The sequence below is a fragment of the Pinus tabuliformis genome, chromosome X (assembly GCF_031772625.1).
Source record: "Pinus tabuliformis cultivar Carrire ecotype Pingquan chromosome X, CPIR1, whole genome shotgun sequence".
NCBI classification, from domain to species: Eukaryota; Viridiplantae; Streptophyta; class Pinopsida; order Pinales; family Pinaceae; genus Pinus; species Pinus tabuliformis.
The window spans coordinates 1,112,031,210-1,112,052,690 of record NC_142308.1 but is presented as its reverse complement, the minus strand read 5'-3'; the positions used below and the strand labels follow the sequence as shown (position 1 = coordinate 1,112,052,690).

Genomic DNA, 21,481 nt, shown 5'->3' with positions numbered 1-21,481 from the left:
CCCACAAGAATAATGGCAACCCCTGATCATGTAACATGGCTTTGGCAGCCCCTATGATGGATCTGTTCTTCCTCTCCGCAACCCTGTTCTGCTGGGGGTTGTAAGGAACAGTGAACTCCCTCCTAATGCCTGCCTCCGCACAATAGTCAACAAACTCTCCAAGGGTGTACTCTCCTCCATTGTCCGACCTCAGGGACTTGATCTTTCGACCTGTCTGAGTCTCCACAAGAGCTCTGAACTCCTGAAACCGCTTGAAGACCTCACTCTTGGTCTTCAAGAAATAAATCCAGGTCCTCCTGGAGTGATCATCAATGAATAGAACATAGTACTCATATCCACTCAAGGAAACATGAGACATCCGACCGCTCACATCAGAATGAATCAAATCAAGTATCCCAGTCGCTCTGCTGTCACTGCTGGGAAAAGGGGATTTGGCAAACTTGCCCATCGCACAACCTCTGCAAGTATCATGGTGATCAGTACTGAAATCTGGCACACCTGTAGTGATCTCCCGCAATGTCCTCAAGGCTCCATGAGACATGTGCCCCATCCCGCGGTGCCAAATCTCACACAGCTCAGAACTGCTAGCTCTGCTGTCGGTATTACAGCTCAATGCCAAAGGGGGCTGGAATGCAAACTTGTACACCTTTGCATGGCGTACACCTATCACTCTAGCTGAATCAGCTGGAGAGCCCCTGGGATACATCAACACCTGTCCTTCCCTGAACAGTACCTCATATCCTCTGTCCTCCAAAGCTGAGACGGATATGAGGTTCTTCCTCATCCCTGGCACATAAAGAACCTCTGACACCTTCAAGGGAGGTTTGGACTCCCTCTGAAATGTCACTGTCCCCACCCCGACTGCTCTAACAACTCTGTCATCACCGAGTACTACCTCAATATCAATGCCACTCTCTGAAAGCTCTAAGAAGTACTCCCGGACTCCTGTCATGTGACGTGAAGCCCCACTGTCCACATACCAGATACCTGTAGATGCTCCGCTAATCGAGGGAAAAGCATGCTCCCTCTGAACCCGTGTGGCAGGTGATCCTGCACTAGAGGACTCACATGTAGTGAACGCAAACTCCCGGTCAAAACGACCTGCAAAGTCCTCAATCTCAGCTGACGCTGCCACGTCCTGGGTCTTCCCCTTCTTCTTCTTCTTCTCCGGACACACAACTGCATAGTGTCCCATCTTCTGACAATTCCAACACTTCACTTTGGAATAGTCCTTTTGTGAGTTATCCTGTTTACCTTTACCTTTGCCTTTGCCTCCACCACCGCTTGTGGAAGCCTGCTTCTTCCCTTTGCCTTTCTTGCCTCCTGCCATCAGTGCTACGTCCTCATCCTGCTCAACTGGCTTGGCTGCCCCAAGCTGTCCTTTCCTGATCTCTGTCTGAATACAATCATCCCAAAACCTCTCCCATGTGGGAAGGGTCTCACGTGCACAAACCCCATCAGCAAAGTTCAACCATGAACGGGGGAGGCCATTCACTGCAATACGCACCAACTCAGTGGATGGAATGGCCTCTCCAATCGCTGCCAACTCATCTCTCACATTGGTAATCTTTGTGAGATATCCAGCTGCACTATCATTCCCCATCTTAATGTTCTTCAACTTCTCCTTCAGGACCATCTTCCGGTTCTCATTGGTACTCTGGTAGAGATTGGACAATGCTGTCCACATCTCATGGGCATTGCTCTTTCCTCTCACATGAGGAATGCAATGGTCTTTGATTCCGTCTAGAATCAGCCTCTTACCCTTGTTCTTTTTATTATAAGCTGCCAACTGAGTAGCATCAGTAGGCACAACAACAGGGTGCTGTGCTGTATGCACCATGATATCCCAGACTTCTGCCTCCTCAAAGATACTCTGCATTCTCTCCTTCCAAACGCTGTAATTTGTATGCCCATCCAACCTATCCTCCACCCTCAATTCCAATGACATCTTGCTGTCCTAAAACTGAAAAATAGCACTGCTGTGGTAAAGATAAACCTGCTGTTTATGAAAAATCAGCTTGCTGGAATTTTCTGAGTGAAAAATCAGCAGCTGTATTTTTTTTCTCTTTTGCTGTCCCAAACTGCCCTTCAGCACTCAAGCTCTGATACCATGTAGAAATTTTTGATTTTCCACCCCGGTTTTCAGTTTCTCCTTATTTCTCCCATATAGTTAAATGCCCTTTCCCATAACCATACATTCAACAAGCTGGAAAAAATAAATATTGCTGAAAACACAAATTCTGGAAATTTTACAGAATGCTGGAAATTGCAGAAATAAAAATCAGCAGTAATAAACAGCCATTAAAACACATTTAAACACAGAGATTTTTGGTCAACTTGACCCTGGAAAAACCCCCTACAACTCTTGGGGAAAACCAGTTTGAGAGCTCTTCTTTATTTCTGGAAAATGCCTTTTTACAGTAGGAGAAATGTTCAGCAAAAAATCAACAAACAGACTTTTACAACTTATCTCAGCCTTGCTGAAACACCGTTGCTGTTGCTGTTACTCCACTTTCAACTTTGCTGTAACTCTGCTTGCAGCTTTGCTGTTACTCTGCGTGCAGCGTTGCTGTTACTCTGCGTTCAGCGTTGCTGTAACTCTGCGTGCAGCTTTGCTGTTACTCTGCGTTCAGCTTTGCTGTAACTCTGCGTGCAGCTTTGCTGTTACTCTGCGTTCAGCTTTGCTGTAACTCTGCGTGCAGCTTTGCTGTTATTCTGCGTTCAGCTTTGCTGTAACTCTGCGTGCAACTTTGCTGTAACTCTGCGTTCAGCTTTGCTGTAACTCTGCGTGCAGCTTTGCTGTAACTCTGCGTTCAGCTTTGCTGTAACACCGCTTTCAGCTTTGCTGTTACACCGCCCAGAAATCTCCCTTGCTCTCTTGCTCTCCTTCTCTCAATCTGCTCATGAAAGAATGAATGATCTTTTCCCTCCTTTTCCTCTCTTAACCCAACCCTAAATGACTTTTGGGTGATCCCTAAATCCAATGGCTGAAATAGATTTAGATCAATTGCTGAGATTAAATGCTCATTTAAATCTTACTTTCTATTTTTTAATTCACCCCACTTTAATAAAGACCCACTTAGTCATTTATTTCCAAATTCACTTTTCCTTTCTAATTTTTTTTTTCATTGACTTTATAAAGTCACTTTAAAATTAGACTTAGTAACTTTATCACTTAAAGTCACTTTCAAATTAGATTTAACTTTATAAAAATTATAAAGTTACTTTAGGAGAAAAATTAAATTCTTTTGGATTCTTTTCCCTAGGCCAAAGATCAAAGCCTTAGGGAACCACCTGTCCTTCGGTACCAAATTTCAACATATAGTAAGGTGAGTTGTACTAGAAACGTTGCTATAAAAGCTTAGGTCGAGATGAGCTGAGTACAATTTGAAGAAGAAGAAAAGGCAAGTGCAGGACAAGTGGCAGTGATGAAGTTTGAAGGTGCAAACCTGAGGGTTGCATAGTTAGATGACTACTCACTGAAGATTTGAAGACCAGAGGTTGCTCAGGATAGATCCAAGGAACAACTTGAAGCTGAGTTGGTGTTCAGCTAAGGTATTGGTGTCTCTCGTAAGTTGGTGCCGACAAATTCACTCAGTTGTTGCTCTGTTGGGGGATTGGTGTCTCTAGTAGGTTGCTGCATACAAAAGTTGTAAGTTGGTGCTTACAGAGGATTTGTGTCCTCTTTGTGACATTTCTTCAACTTGAAATTATAAAGGAACAGTTTTGAAGAAAATCTGTGTTCATATATTGTTGATTGATACTTATATGTGATTGTTTTTCAAGAAGAAAAGTAAGTTAATAATTGGTGTGATACTGATTCACCCCCCCTCTCAGTATCACTGTGTTCCTACATCCTTTTATTGGGAAGGGATGAGTAAAGATATTCAAAACTTTGTCGCTGAGTGTGACACATGTCAAAAAGTAAAAATGAGGACATCATGACACTAGGGTTACTTCACCCCTTACACATCCCTAACAAAAACTGAGAAGAGATATCAATGGACTTCATTGAGGGATTACCCATGTTTGATGGAAAATATATGATTTTCGTGGTGGTCAACAAGTTAACTAAAAATTCACAATTTATGGCAGCCAGCAAAACGAATTCAATGAAATAGATTGCTGATGTCTTCTGTAAAAACATCTATAAATCACATGGTTTTTCGAAGGTCATTGTGAGCAATAGGGATCCAAAATTTAAAGGGAACTTTTGGAGAGAATTTTGCAAACAAACTGGAATATCCCTTAATATGAGTTCAACTTACCATCTGCAAATAGATGGACAAACATAAATTGTAAATAAATGCTTGGAAATTTACCTCTGTTATTTTGTGACATATAGGCAGAACAAGTGGTTCAAATGGTTGCATTTAGCGGAATGGTGGTAAACTTCTGCTTACCACACATTTGCCAAAATGACTCCCTTCCCGGCCTTATATGGTTATGAACCACCAAATTGGAAGGAATTTGCACTAATTGACACAAAGGTCCAAGCAGTGAAGAATCAACTTGTCTAAGAGCAAAAGATCATTTGAATATTAAAAGAAAATTTAGCTAAAGCTCGTAATAGAATGAAGCAATAAGCAGAACAACATAGATCAAATAGAAGGTTTGTGTTAGAAAATCAGAAACACAATAAAGATTTTCTTGTTCTTGATAATTACCTGTGATGTTTCTTATTATTACGATTCTTTATACCTTCTTTTTTTAGTTCATCAAGCAATTACCAAAAGTAGTAGAACATAAAACAATAGACACCAGATGTAGGCACATGCCAGGGCAAAACCCCTCGAGGGGAAAACCCAGTCAAGATAATTCTTCCTTTCAATAGTATTCTTTGAGTCTCTTCACCCTAGACCAAGACCAGACCTTCCCTCCACTCCAAGTCAGCCTCCCAGAATTTCGACCTCTTCTAGCAACTTTGACTATGCAGCAACTTACGGCAACTGGCAACTTCTAGCAACAGTGAAACTTGGAAGACTTAGGTCTCCCAATCCAGGACACGAAACAGAGAGAGACACCAAAATTTTGATTTTCTTTGCGTCCTTAGACCTCCCCAAACTCGCATTTACTTTGTCCTGGCAACAATCTTCGCACCCTTTCCCAGCTATAAGAGAACTTCTCACTTTTGCCTAGCAACAAGAGATTTTCGCACTTCTTCCCAGCTACAAGAGAGTTTGAACTTGTGATAGAATGATGCTCCACATGAATTCGATGAGCTTCCTTTTATAGGCTTCTTGTGGGGTCGAATAGGGTCCTCAGGCCGACATGGTGTGGAGGTTTCATAATTCATATTTGACTCAATACTCAACCTTTTTACATGATTTAAAATCCCAAGAAGGGTCTCTTTAAATGTATAATAACTCTATAGACTCAAAATAAATCCTAGAAGTCCTCAATGGGGAATTTGACCTAAAACAGGGTGACCCAAGCATGAAACCCATGCTTTAATAAGTCACAACAATAATAATAAAAATTATTTTCTTTATTCATTTGACAATTACATTACATAATGACTCAAGTACATTATTAAAGACCGGACATACTTACATTTTCCAACACTTCCTCTTAACTAGGGAGGTATTCATAATGTACAAATACAATGGAAGATCTCAAACTATATGAACCACGAAGAACTTTAGGTACCACAATGCCATGGACTAGATTCTTGACCAGGGCAATCTATCAATCTATCCAAACAGTCACTCAAGAGTTTAGGCACCACAATGCCATGGACTAGATTCCTAACCAAGGCAATCTATCCAGGTTGGACTAAGATGGACTCAAGCTTTCAGCCCCTTTAGGTACCCTTAGGTTTACTTGCTAACCATCAACACAAAATTCCCGGTGTGTATCCAAAATAGAGCTCAATAGCCAACACCACCTTTCCAACTTCGGGACCTAGACATTAGCACAAAATACCAGCGAAATGTCTTCCCAGGCAATGCTTCATTCACAAAGCCTTAACACCCCTTGATCCAACAGATCAAGAATGACGAATCTCTCTCAATCAAACTGATTGGTAACCAACATGCTATCAAATCCTTTGAGAGATTCACCTGTACAAACACAACCCCAATCAATAATATACTTTCACATGTACATAATCAAATACAAACCTCCGGGGTCTTTCAAACAACTTTGATGTTGCTTCTCAACTTTCCATAATAGGACTATAAACTGAATCTTTGAAAAAATATTTCTCAATCATACACTTTCCATCCTACATCCCATGCAGCAACATATCCTCCGAAATTCATTCTTCAATTCAAAACCAAGCTATGCCCTCCCTCTTAACCAGAAAGCATCTCCCTATCCAGACTCCCTCGTAATCTTAAGAAGTTCTCTTTTATTCATGCCTTCTCAGGGAGATCAACTTCTTTTTTTCGTCATGGAAGAATCCTTCATGGCTTCCAACCATTTCATCAGAGTTATCATCATCTTCATCATGCTTATCACATCAACGAGCATCTTCACCAAGTTGAAGATCGTGTACCTGCACAACTTAAATAACAAGTACAACCAAATCTATAGAAGCATGATGTTAGCCATATCGGAATCACAGAAGCATTTCATCTTTATATATATCAAATACCCAAACCCAATTACAAACAAGAGACATATACTCTTCAGCGTCTCGCTGGGACTTTTGTCACACACCTTCGACTACTTCAGAGCACTTCTCATTCCATCTAAGGTTTAAATGTTTCTTCCAAATGTATGACATACCTTCCTTCAACATATAGCAAACCCTATAAACAATTCACACAAATATAGATCTACAAAGCATCTAGCAACCTTTCAAATGTTAGAATTCTCACTAGGGATTCATACAAATCCTAAATTTCATACAAAAGGATCAATCAAAGTCAATCACAACTTAGTCATTAACTTGACCAGCTTCCACTAGGGTTAGTTCCAAGTTCCAACCCCTCGATTTTCAATCATCAATCAGTCACTAACATGACCAACTACCACTAGGGTTAGTTGGAAACCCTAGATTTCCAATCAATCATCAATCTCAACCAAAAATTCAAATTTCAATAATCTTTCACAAATCTCAAATTATCATATAGTCCTCATATATCAGAGATTTCTACTTCAACTAAGGTTTAACTCCAGAACCTTATAATTTCAATTTCACAATCTCACAAATCATATTTTAGAGATTTTAAAGGTTCAATCCTAGAATTCCATTTTCACAATCTCAACAATCATTAAATACATAGATCTCTGATTGTTATAATACACTATTACACACACTAGACAATGTTACTACTAGGATTTAACTGCCAAACCCTAGATTTTCATTTTCCAACAATCATCTAAATAGATTTCAAATTGTTATATCACACATACTAGATAATTTAACTTCACTAGGGTTTAGCTACAAAACCCGAGATTTCCAAATATCATCATCCAAGAATTTCAGACAAGGACTTCCATTAAATCCTAAGACTTATGACCATCAATGACTAGGTCAACACACACATATCTAGGAATCCATAATCATTCATAAGCATATCATATGTCCAATGTTACTTGGGAGCGGGAGCGGGAGCGAAAACGGGAGCGAGAGCGACCATTTTCAGAAGCTCCCGGTTTGGGAGCGAATTCGGGAGCGATTTTTTAAAAATATATATATATATATATTTTTATATTTTTTAATTTTTGATACATATATGTCAACAAAAACATGTAGAATGATGAATTAGACATAAAAAACATAAAAAAACATAGATTGATCATTGAACCATATCACATCAATCATCTAGAAATTATAATCGTCATCAACCATGTCCACAAGTTAGTAAAATACATATTACAACTGCAACATATTGAGTCTTATAAATCATGATTCATCAAATTCAATCTTAAAGTTTCAACTTCAAGCTTTCAGAATTGAAAAGTCAATAACATTTATCATCATTGATCACCAAAGTTGTACTTGTAAGCTAAGTTTAACCATTACAAGAAGTAATATCGAAGATATTTCTAAGTCCTAACTTCTAACTGTTAACATGATATGAAATGTTAAAAATTTATAAAATGAAACATGAATAATGAGATGAAATGAAACAACTTTAGTCTTTCACAAAGCATCATATTCATAATTCACAATCATTACCAATGAGTTATAATTGCCAAGGCCCAACTTCAAACTTCAAATTTTCATTGTCACAATGATATAATGTTTACAAAAAATATCATTATGATATGAAAGAGTCAAGAGTCAAGAGTCAAGGACTCAAAACTCAACAGTTATGAAAACTAAAGTCTAATAGAAACTAAAAAAGACAAGTAAACTGTAAATCTACATGTGGCCCTTGCCACGAGAGTCTCCAGGAGTATAAGCAGGTCGTGGTGGTCTTCTAGGAGTCTCCCGCACAGACCGACGGCCAGAACTAGAACCTCCACGCGAGGGTGTAGATGGAGGTGGCGACAACAAAGGAACAAGACTCGGACCTTGAGCACTGCTACTGGATGGTGGAGGTGGAGGTGGAGGTGGCATGGCTGCTGCAGCTGCTTCATTTTCATCCCTTACAAGTTCCTCTTCTAGTTCTTCAATATGTACAATGCCATCCTCCAAATTGTCATCCTCTAGGTGATTGTCCCAAATTTTATATGTGGGATCCTCATTAGCCCGATCACAGTAATGACTCAACAACCTCAAGTTGTAGTGCACATAAACCAAGCTTTCTGCTCGGTTTTCATTGAGTCTGTTTCTTTTCACATTATGTCTATAGCTGTAGGTGCTCCAACACCTCTCTGCAGAAGAAGAATTTACAACCTGTGAAAGAATTTTTTTTGCCAATTTTGGCAAAAGTCCGTGGCCGCCATATGTTTCCCACCATGTGGCGATTCAAATTTTTCTTTGTCGTCCATTGCATGGAAGTTACCATACAAACCAGTGCCACTGAAGTATCTGCCTATTTCAAGGCGCACAACTGCACATTCCTCCCTGTCAGGTACCAACTTTTCTAATGCTTCCAAATATCCTTTAGTTACCTCTGGATCTAAATGGGGTTTGGTCCTAACCCCACCCCGTGCTGCAGGTTGGCCCAACCAAGATGTAGAGTAGTATTTTGGCGTAAGGATATACGCCAAGCAATGTAGTGGAAGGTTAAGCCTATTCCACCGTTCACACACACAATCATGAATCAGTTTGTACAAGTTGGGATCTCTATTATGAACAATGTCTTTTATTTCCCCCAACATGGTATCCATTTTCTCATACACCTCGCCAATCACTGGTTTGTCTGTATCTGCAAACCGAATCATGTGATAAATTGGCTTGGTGAAATCCAATACCTGCCTCACACTTGTCCAAAACTACCCATCAAGAGCGGCCTCCTCCACCATTTCAAAACCTGCCATGTCAGTTACATTTCTAGCCCTTTCCTTTAACACCTGCCAATGTGGACTTGATACCATGCTAGCTAATGCCTCTCTTACCTTCAAAAGGCGCCTGAAGGTGAGGTAATAGCTACCAAATCTAGTCTTCGCAATCTTCAGCAACTCCAATCTCGAGTGACTGCGGAAAAGGCCATGGGTATTGCTATGATTTGTAATAAATTTTATCATTTGTTTGCCTTTCTTGTACAAATTACCAATCCATTGGTATTGTTCATTTTTGTTTTTGACAATATCATGCAACAGAAGGTTCAATGTGTGAACCAAACATCCAGACCAAAATATGTTGGGGTATTTATCTTCAATAATTGCTCCCGCTGCCTTACAATTAGGAGCATTATCAGTGATGACTTGGATGACATTGTATGGGCCAATACGCTCAATTGTTTCAAGTAATGCTTCTGCAATGTTGATGGCGGTCTTGAACTTGTCTGAGTAATCATGTGCGGCTAGAAAGATGGGAGCACTAACAGACACAACAAGAACACTTATCAATGGCTTGCCTTTTACATTTGTCCATCCATCAGATACAATGGACACCCCATGGTCAGTCCAAGAACTTGTCATTTTATTCAAAGAATGTGATATTTTTGCTTTTTTCATGATCAAGGCCAACGGTTCTTGCCTTGTCATACCCAGGGCTCTTGTATCCTTTAGGGGCATCATTTATGGCAGAAACCATTTCGTGCCAATAAGGTGAGCGAAGAACATTGAATGGTATCCCACATGCATAGAGAAATCTGTAAACTTTTGAATCCACATCATTCCTACACCCCTCATCAAGGAAATCTGATATGGTTCTACGCCTTAAAGATGATGACCCTGTGCCTCCATGTCCATGTCCACTGCCTTGGGAGGATGCTGAAGGAGTTCTTTGTGATTGTGAGCTTGGTTTAAAGAAACCCCTTGATTTTTTTGTTCTGTTTTGTGCTTCCTCCTCTTCCCTTATGTATTTGGCTCTCTCCGCTGCTGACACCGCTGTACAAGTTTTGATTCCTATTTGTTTCTCTCCATCCCATGGCCTTTTCCCGCAGAGGTGTCTTCTAGCACGGGTGTATTAACCTGTGTAATCAGTGTTGCAATGGGGGCAATGAAATTTAGTGGTTCCACCCCCTCTCCCTGTTTCAGCCCTGTTAACATATTTTCACAATGGAGTTTGGTCTTGTTTAGTTTTTTGAGGGTCATGTTCACCCTCCTCCAGCTCCTCCTCACCGGGGTTTTCACCCATTTGACTTTCTCCGACTTCTTCATCCCCCTCTTCAGTTTGAGGCTGGCCCCTCCGTTTCCTACTCTCCAGCACCATAATAACCATAAAAGGGACCAGGAAGAGGAAAATGCCAAGAAATATAGCCAGGTCCATGGTGTTTGATGTTTGTAGGGTTTTGATTCTTGAATCTGCAAATTAATTTAATTTATTGGGATTAATTAATTTAATTTAAATACATGATTTTTAAACTCAATAAGCTAAATTAAATTAACTAAATTACTACCTAACTAGCTAAACTAACTAAATTACTAAGTTACTTACCTCTGCAGGCTTGCTCCTCGCTCCTTGGCACTTGCTCCTCGCTCCTCAGCACTTGCTCCTCGCTCCTTTGCTCTTGCTACAGCTCCAAACTCAAATTCAATGAAGTAACAATGAATATTTTTTTGGCCCATTGGCCTTTTAAAACCAATTTTTTTTTTTTAAATTTAATTTTTTTTGGGTCCGCGGAATTTTTTTCCGCCGACCCGCTCCCGGCCCCGCGCGAATCGCTCCCGGAGCGATCGCTCCCTAAGTCGATTCCGAACAGACCAGGGAGCGCAATTTTTTTTGAGGGAGCGCGCTCCCGAAAATCGCTCCCGTCCAGGAACGATTTTGGGAGCGCGCTGCCGAGCCGCTCCCGCCCGGAGCGCGATTCGGGAGCGGGTTCGGGGGGGGGGGTGGGGGGCGCTCCCCCGCAACATAGCATATGTCCAACAACATTAATACATTTGACCTAGACCAAGCTAGGGATTCAACCAAGAGGACACATCTATACATGGCTAGATTTCATCATCATGCAAATATGTTTCATATCATGTGTTAGACAAACCCAAATTCACAATGATCAATAAGAGTTAGACACACAACCATCTTGATTACACGAGGGTTTGATCGGACAAACACACCCATACCAAGGAAAACATTTCTAAGACAATGTAAGGGTCTTGCTCACACATTCTGCCAAACCCTAATGAGCTAGGGTTTCAATGTAGAAACATAGCAAACCCAACTTTACCAAAACTTCAAAAGTTTGGGATTTTAGACCTTATCATTCAACCCTACCAAGTTAGGTTTTCCAGATCATACCAAAATCCCAAACATGATATCATCAATAAAACTTCAACTAGCATTCCACAATCACCCTAAGTAGTTTAGTGTTTTCAGAATCTGTGTAAGGTTCTACAAAAACAGTTAAGTGTGGGGTGGGTAGATTTATCAAGAGATGAATCACCCAAACAAGAATCACTAAGATTTAATACAGATAGTCATAACAAAGTTAGTAATAGATCATCAAATGAATAATCTCATTCAACCCTACCAAGTTAGGTTTTCCAGATCATACCAAAATCCCAAACATGATATCATCAATAAAACTTCAACTAGCATTCCACAATCACCCTAAGTAGTGTAGTGTTTTCAAACATTCACAATAACATACCCTTCTATTAGGGTTTTCCAGAATTTGTGTAAGGTTCTACAAAAACAGTTAAGTGTGGGGTGGGTAGATTTATCAAGAGATGAATCACCCAAACAAGAATCACTAAGATTTAATACATATAGTCATAACAAAGTTAGTAATAGATCATCAAATGAATAATCCTTTCAATCAATGTATTTAAAGCACACCTTTGTTCCTTTTCTTGAGAGATGCTCCTCCTTGCAAATGTTTTTCCTAATCAAGACAGTAGAGGGAGAAAGGTGATTAGTATTTAACATAATAAATGAGTACATGAACCCAAAAATGAAAAGACACGAGATTCTTATCTTTGGGAGTTGTTGGGGGCTCCTTCCAAAGCTTGCGGGATACCTACAAACTTATAAAAACAATACAAAAATGTCTTCTCCAAAATATGTTAAAAACCTAAAAAATTCTAAAACATATAAAACAAGATATATAAAGCTACAAGCAAAGGGCTTAATAGTGTAAGTCCCTAATGTCGGGTTCTTCGGGCTTGACTTTCTTTGAGTCTCCTTCTACAACAAGGTTGGCTTGATCCCTTCCTCTCTTCTTATTCTTTGGATTCTCGGGACAATCACTTTTGTAGTGACCCTTCTTATGACATTGATAGCACATTATCTTGGACATGTCAACTTTCTTCCTTGGTCCCTTTGATCTCTTTCCTTTATGATGATCAATGTATGTAGTTGATACTTCTTCAAGATTGGCAACCATTGAGATCCTTAATTCTTCTTGACTGCAGGTAGTCCATAATTCTTCAAAGGTGGGAGCTACCTTCCAACTGTTGAGACCTGCAACAAATGCACCCCAAGAGGGTGGCAATCCTAATAGAATAGTGATCACAAGTTAATTGGTTGGAAAAATCTCATCAATGGCTAAGAGATCATCCTTGAGTCTAGCTATCTTCACAAAGAAGGTTGCCACAATACCTTCTTTAGTCATCTTCGTAGTCCTTAGCTCATTCTTCAAACTTGCTACTTGTCCAATGTTCTTAATAGTAAACAACTTCGACAAGGCTTCATACATTTCTTGAGCATGATCGATGTTGGCTATGAATGGGACAAGATTGTCCTTTATCCCTTCTACCATCAAAGTCATGGCCACCAATTCTAATTCCTTGTATTTCGCTTTGTTGACATCACTGGCTTCTTCTGTAGGCTTCTTTACATTTCCTCTTACCAAATTCAACACCTTGTTCTTTTCGAGGATTAGGTCAATCCTCTTCTTCCAGGACCTGAAGTTAGAGGATCCTTCAAGTTTGTTCTCACCCTTGATTGAGTTAGACATCTTCCTTGAATATAATAGACTCCTTCCCTGAGTTAGTACCTATGAATGGATCAAGTGCTTGAGACTGCCTCTTTCTTTCTTCTTCACCAAAGCTTTGATACCATGTTAGAAAACCAGGAAGGTAGTAAAGATTTTCTTGTTCTTGATAATTACTTGTGTTGTTTATTATTATTATGATTCTTTATATCTTCTTTTTTTAGTTCATCAAGCAATTATCAAAAGTAGCAGCAGATAAACAATAGACACCAAATGTAGGCACATGCCAGGGAAAACCCCCCCTCGGGGGGAAAACCCAGTCAAGATAATTCTTCCTTTCAACATTATTCTTTGAGACTCTTCACGCTAGACCAAGACCAGACCTTCCCTCCACACCAAGTCAGCCTCCCAGAATTTCAACCTCTTCCAGCAACTTCGACTATGCAGCAACTTACGACAACTGGCAAGTTCCGACAATAGTGAAACTTGGAAGACTTCGATCTCCCAATCCAGGACATGAAACAGAGAGAGAGAGACACCAAAATTTCGATTTTCTTTGTCTCCTTAGACTTCCCCAAACTCGCATTCACTTCGGCTTCTCGACAACAAACTTTGCACCTTTTCCCAGCTACAAGAGAACTTCGCACTTTTGCCTAGCAACAAGAGATTTTCACACTTCTTCCCAGCTACAAGAGAGTTCTAACTTGTGATAGAATGATGCTCCAAATGAATTCCATGAGCTTCCTTTTATAGGTTTCTTGTGGGATCGAATAGGGTCCTTAGGTCGACTTGATCTTCTTTTAGGCCGACATGGTGTGGAGGTTACATAATTCATATCTGACTCAATACTTAACCTTTTTACATGATTCAAAAGCCCAAGAAGGGTCTCTTTAAATGTACAATAACTCTATAGACTCAGAATAAATCCTAGAAGTCCTCAATGGGGACTTTGACCTAAAACATGGTGACCCAAGCATGAAACCCAATGGTTTAATAAGTTACAACAATAATAAAAATTCTTTTCTTTATTCTTTTGACAAGTACATTGCATAATGACTCAACTACATTATTGAAGACCGAACATAGTTACATTTTCTAACAGTTCGAAGAAGGCGATTGGGTGTTTGTAAGACTCCAACCTTACAAGCGATTATCACTTAAACAATAGGGAAAAAGCAAATTGGCTCCAAAATTCCATGGGCCTTTTCAAATTGACAAAAAAATTAGGGAAGTAGCCTATGGGTTGAAGTTACTGGACAACTGTCGCATCCATAATGTCTTCCATGTGTCTTGCCTCAAGAAGGTGTTGGAACAAGCCCAACTTGTTCAAACAGAGATTCCCGACTTCAATGAGATAACCTGATCCAATGGGTGATAACTGGACTATTTAAGCTCATGAGAATTTTGTCATTAGTGTATGATGTTCATGGGAGTTGGGTCAAAGTGATTGAATTTTTGTATTAAATCCTCCTCGTAGTTCACCCCCCCGCCACATAATAATAATAAAAAAATGTTGGATTGTAAATGCTCTCCACAATTAACTTTTTTCTTGCTCATTGACTATAAATCTTATGGCTCGAGAAAGAGTGTTAAGGCAAAAAATTTGTTGGGGTTTCGGGGTGTAGGTGTAGATACAAGGATTATCAAAGATCCCAATTTCATAAGAGTCTTGATAAGAGCCTTATAAATTCAACATAACCTAGATAGTTATTATAATAAGTTATTGTATTTTATTCTTTTTGTTTTTGGGGCGTGGTGTCTTGTCCTCTTCTATCTCGTGGGACACCTATAGGATGCCTTTCTGCACTTACGAGAAAGACAATGGGGGATCAGTGGCTCTGAGCTTGAACTGGGGCGAGGATGCATCCTTGCTCTAGGTTCATGTTCCCTGTAGCAGGGGATGTAAACCTTTGCTATCCTGCAAGGTAGTGTAATGTTCCTTCTATTGACTTTTGAGAATGTCATTTGCTGAATGTTGAGACAATTGGCCAGATAGAGAGAAATTCCCTTAATCCGTTCCTGAATCTAAACAATCATTATTAAATGATTGCAAATTACATAAATACAAGGTATCGGTTGCAACAGATTTACCTCCGAAGGGAAATGGCTTCAGAAGGAATATAATAGAACATACGACAGTTATATTAAAACATCCCCGAGGCTAACTGGCCTATGGGATGGAAAGGCTTACATCCAATGTGGTATTTGATTATGCAAATGAAACTGTGCCATTCATTCGGACTCTAGTTGATGAATCAGAATATTGTGTGTCTATTGCCTTGGTGAAAAGACTTCTGACACAAGCTATGTGTTTGTTTTTAAAAAGAAATCCCAAACTCTAAGTTGATCTAAAGGAAGAAATACTTTTTCAAGGTTGTTTTACTCAATATATGCTCTACCATGCTGTAGTTTGATTTTTAAGATTTAGCTTCCTTTGATAAATCTCATAGGTTTGTAGTTATGCAATCCTAGTCATGACAGGTGTGATTGTGTTTGCTGTTTACTTGGCTAAAACTTCTTAGGAGATGTTAAAGGGAATGATTTGTCTCCATCCTCCTACCAGCTTTAAACAGATTTATTTAGTTTCTATGTGCCTTGAGACTCTTTCAAGATTAAAAAGACTAAGACTTCTATAGACACCAGAAGTCTCAATCATATTTCAACAGTTATCAGAGACTGGTTTGGAACTCATAAGTTGCGTTCCAGTATATTGACCCCAAGACATGGCCTATTTCCATAAAGTGCCTGTAGCAGAGTATGAAGTTTTCTCGACACTTTGCCTTTTGATTGTGTCAGGAAATGTAGACTTTCAGTGTAACTTGATTAGAAAACCTGGTAGGAAATATGGAACAGTTCCCTATTTTGTCACCACATTCAATTGTTCCAAGCAGATTGATCTTTATATCTAACCATTTGTCAATGCCTTTTGACCCTTGAATGTTGGATTCATGAAATTTTTCTGACCTGTTTGCCAACAAGCCAACGTTATTGGATAACTGGTGGTGGTTATAGGGAAAATAGTTTTTCTATTATTGATTTTACAAAAAAGGAGGTCAGAGGGCTTTTAAGTTTTACTACATCTGAACAATTAGGAAGCATAAATTCGAATTCTGGTGTAACTGTATTCTTGATGAAGCTTATGGTTGTGTGAAGCTTTAATGGAAAACTTGTTGCAGATGGATATGAAATATCATCACACATCTTACCTAATTTGTTATTAATGAATACTGATTGTGTGCTTTACAGCCTTGTTTTGTGTTTTGTTTATTTTTACATTTTGCACTAATATATAGATGATGCCAATATATGACCGGATTCCTTCTTTTTATGTTTGCCAGCAATAAGATACTTTGCAGTCATTCTTAGATCAGTTTCCTCTTGTTTAAAGTTTAAACTTTATTGTTGCTTTGACAATTTAACATGAATTTCTAGCAGGATTAGAATTTCTTGAACATTGTAATTCCAAAATCTGTGTTATATTTTGTAAATCTTCTTATTTATAGTTCAAGTTTGCAAATGCAGATGAAGAAGATAGAGCAATTGTTGCTGCTCATGCAATCCATGGAAATAAATGGGCATCCATTGCAAGGATGCTCCAGGGGAGAACTGATAATGCAATAAAGAATCACTGGAATTCAACTCTAAGACGCAAATACCTTGGAATTGATAAATGGAAGAAGGAATCACCCCCCAATGGGTCTGAAAAGGTGAAAGGAGAATTCAGTAATATGGAAAGGAGTGGGTTATTCTCAGATGATACGAGCTCAGATAGGGCCATTGATTCTCTGAAGACCGGGGAGGATAGGGGTGAAGTTGGAAGTCATCCCTTATTTAACCAGCAGATGGCAGAAGACAACCTAGCTGTTCAGTTAGATGACAAGAGTAGGGAAAGTGAGGTTCAAGAGGAGGATGGCCAGACACAAGCTACTGAGCACAGAACTGAAGCAAAATTATCTGATAACATTATTCGCCCAACTCCTCGTTTGAGTGCATTTAGCCGCTACAGTCCTCTTGCAACTAACATCAAGATTGCTGGCAGATCCATGCAACCTAAGTTTTTCATGTCTGAAACAACCCCTGGAGATGTCCCTCCCTTGAAACATGAAAAGCTTGATAATTCTTGTTTTGCATCTCGCAGTCCACCAGCATTTTGTAGGTCATTCTGCAATGAAAGCTTCCTAGGAGTACCTAGCAGATGCGGTCGTGGTTGCTGTGGAGCACAAACTCAAGGATGTGAGAATGAAAATCACACGAAAGGCTCTTTGTTAGGTCCTGAATATATTGAATTTGCAGAAGATTCTTTTGCAGCCAGTAATAGAATTTCAAATTCTTTTGATTTATATAAAATGTTGGGAGTAGGTAGTGCATCTTCTGAAAGTTCCATAGAGAAAAACATTTCTGTAGCTTTACATACGGCGATTGCCCAGATGATGATCCCAATGCTTCATTCTCAGATAAATCAACCTCAACATAATGGTATGGAACAGAACTTGCACTTTGGTGCTAATCAAGTTGGTGATGGTTTAGTAAATATGATGCGGGAATTGGTTTCCACTGAGATCTCAAGACATACTTGGGCAGCTCTTCAACTGCATCACTTAGGAGAACAGGCAAAGAGACCAAATAGCTGAATGATATGCCTGGATCTTCAGTCAAGGTCTTTATAAGTATATGTGATGGGCTGCATCCACAATTTCAAATATGAGCAATTTCCTGATGTCAACGAGGCTTTGATCTCATGACCTGCATTTGCAGTAAGAAGACTCGAGCCAGCTTGAGCCAGTTAGCTATAGGGAAGTTAGTGGTTGGATATATCATATGATTGAATTGAGGTGAGCTTGGCACTATATGTGAGAACTAAATTATTGTGACAGCAATAGACGTTTACGTTTAGTTTAGGATCTCTGCAGTACTATCCTTTATCAGAGTATGCTTCTGTTTAGGGCTTCTTTTATTCAAGTGTACCATACTAGAATAGTCCGTCCTAGTGGGCAAAATAAATGTTTCAACCAATAAATGTGTTTCCTTGGAAAGAAGCTTTTCTCTTCAAATCAGAATAATTTTACATTGATCCCTATTGGCAGTACTCAATCCATAGACTCTACGTCACCATTCCTTGTCAACATTTTAGCCTTTATTTTTGTCCATTGAAGTGTAATGGATACGATGATAATGAGCTGAGTGTCATTTCTCTAGTTGACAAATTCCATTTCTACAATTAACATAAAATTCGGGTGTTATTTGAGATGCCTTTACTATAGGAATTTCTTTTGTTTACTACTTCCCTATTGGAGAAGAGTAGGCATAAGTAATAACTAGATTTTGCTATAATCAAAGGTTAAGATTCTGTAAATGTTTGGAGTTCTATCAGCAGTTAATGTTTTGATTTTTCTAAACCACAAGCAGCAAGCATGGTTGCTAATAGCTATTAGAAAAAATAATTGATTGATGATCTGCATATGAGAAGTGTACTTTATAATCATAAAGTCCGAAAAGAAGGTAATTTCAAATTTGCAAGCTTTAAAGCTATGTTGCACGAAACTTCTAGGAACCCGGTGTTTCTGGCTGTACCTGTACCGAAAACTCCGAAACTCGACCATCGTGTAATCATCTATGAGAGTTAATATAGACTTGGTTTTCCTTATAAATTGTCATTTATGGGTCTTATTACCTTTTTCTTGCAAGATAATGTGTTACTCATTTATAAATTTCTTTTCATATATATATATATATATACGACGTTTCCATTTTTGGGAGGTGACGTTTCTAAACGTACCCATTTTGGAAACTCTGAAACGTTTCAGCGCTTTGTGCAACTTAGCTTTAAAGTCTTGGTATTTTGGGTAAAATAACCATGATATCTGCAAGAAGGGTAATTAGGATCTTCCGTATGTCGATATCACGGGTATATAAATGGTGGTTCAACTTTCAATGTTGATCTTTAGATTATGCAACAAAAGAATATGCATCTGACAAAAATGTTAAGAATAATAGCAAAGCAGCTGGCCGAGACATTTATGCAACCCTATCTTGGAGCTGGCTGAGTTGTGACCTATGCCAACTTGAGGGTGGCTTTGAATGATTGGAAATATTAGCAGACTATTGGAGATGATTCTTAGTTGATTTGGTGATTTCCAATTTGAAAGACTGGCAATAAAAAAATGCAGGCATTGCAGCTTGACTTCTGTTGCAATTAAGTTTAATCTTGATGATTATGCAGCACAGGACCTGTTTTTTTCAGAAGAATGTTGGGAACAAGGATCTGTTTTTGTGGCCTTGTTTTATTTGAGTGCAATGTCAGTGATAGGTTGTTTACATGGATAATTCTGGAGCTGGCGGTTTAGTTGAAATTGACAATAGAGAGTTGGTTAATGATTATATTATGGATTGATTTTCTATGATGTTGTCAGAGTGGAAACTTCACAATGTAAAGATCAAAGAGGGATGCAGAAAGATGTGTGGTGAAATAAAAGAATACTGGCATCTCAGGGATGTGGGAATGACAAGTACTTGCATCACAGGGAAGAAGGAATTTCCTTTATTTTTGGGATGTTAATGCAAATGAAAATCCCATTTTTATCTATGCATACTTTGACCTCAACAAACATTTCAGATACCATGGTTTTTATGGTTTTCTGCCTTGGAGCCAAATGTGCCCTACTTAGTTGAAGAAACAAACAACTACTGCAATTTCTTCCTTGCCATTGTTTTGCTTAACAAACTTGGAGATTATGTTACATGGAAATTTAAAGGTGTCCTTTATTATGCCAAGGTAGGAATAGATTCCAGTTTTGCAAAATGAAGTAATTTTTAATTCCCCTTTGTAGATATTTGCAGTGTTCCACGGAACTCGCCCCCCCTCCTAGGGTCTGTTTCCTCGCTCCCCCGCGATCCGGGACTTGGGGACGAGTAGGGGACGTTTCCCCACGCTCCAAAATGGAGGAAACTCGAGGGGACTTGCCAGGGAAACTTTCCCTTCCCTATGGGACGTTTCCCCACGCTCCCAAAAAATGGCCTTGCTTATAGTTTATGATTTAATAGACCTAAATTAGAACAAAGATAATTGGAGTGACAGGCAAAGAATGAGACATTCAGTTTTGTATTTAATTTGCATGACATTGACATACAAACTATGGAAGCAACACCTATGTCATGTGGGAAATAATTGGGTGGACTATAGACTAACATGCGTTTACTGCAAGCATGACAAAATACTATGGGCAGCAAGAAATCTCAGGCACTGTCGTTATATATGAATTTATATAGTTACAAAATTTACACAGAGCACAGTTGCTCAGCTTGAATTCTCAGCAGTGTTCCACGGGGACTCGCCCCCCCTCCTAGGGGTCTAGTTTCCTCGCTCCCCCGCGCTCCGGGGACTTGGGGACGAGTAGGGGACGTTTCCCCACGCTCCCAAAATGGAGGAAACTCGAGGGGACTTGCCAGGGAAACGTTTCCCTTCCCTGAGGGGACGTTTCCCCACGCTCCCAAAAAATGGCCTTGCTTATAGTTTATGATTTAATAGACCTAAATTAGTACAAAGATAATTGGAGTGACAGGCAAAGAATATGAGACATTCAGTTTGTGTTTTTAATTTGCATGACATTGACATACAAACTATGGAAGCAACACCTATGTCATGTGGGAAATAATTGGGTGGACTATAGACTAACATGCGTTTACTGCAAGCATGACAAAATACTATGGGCAGCAAGAAATCTCAGGCACTGTCGTTATATATGAATTTATATAGTTACAAAATTTACACAGAGCACAGTTGCTCAGCTTGAATTCTCAGGTCTGAAAATTATTTTCACCCCTAAAATACACTACTAGTTTGAAGTTTGAACTGCATGGCATTGCTCTAATAAGGTAGACAAATTATCCATGCCATCGTTGGTCACCCAAGTTGGTTCGCAGATGGTCATCCTGCAGTCAATGTCATTTGATAGTAAACTGTCAGAAACTCTTTCATGTGATCTTCTCATCTCCCCTGGAACTAAAACTCTTCTTTCAGCATATGGTGTACTATCTATATTATATATAATATAACAAACTTTCTAGCTGTTGGATCCAATACAGTTGGACAACCGATT

At 39.3% G+C, this 21,481-nt stretch overlaps 1 protein-coding gene across 1 annotated transcript in view; it reads left to right on the top strand.

Moving 5' to 3' along the window:
• LOC149143696 (transcription factor MYB1-like) overlaps window positions 1-18,614 on the top strand; it is a 161,517-nt gene extending 142,903 nt beyond the window's left edge. The window contains exon 3 of the mRNA XM_089449998.1: window positions 16,908-18,614. Coding sequence (XP_089306124.1) covers window positions 16,908-18,016 — 1,109 coding nt within the window. The 3' untranslated portion in view covers window positions 18,017-18,614. The remainder of the gene's footprint in view (window positions 1-16,907) is intronic.
• Window positions 18,615-21,481: the final 2,867 nt, after the last annotated feature.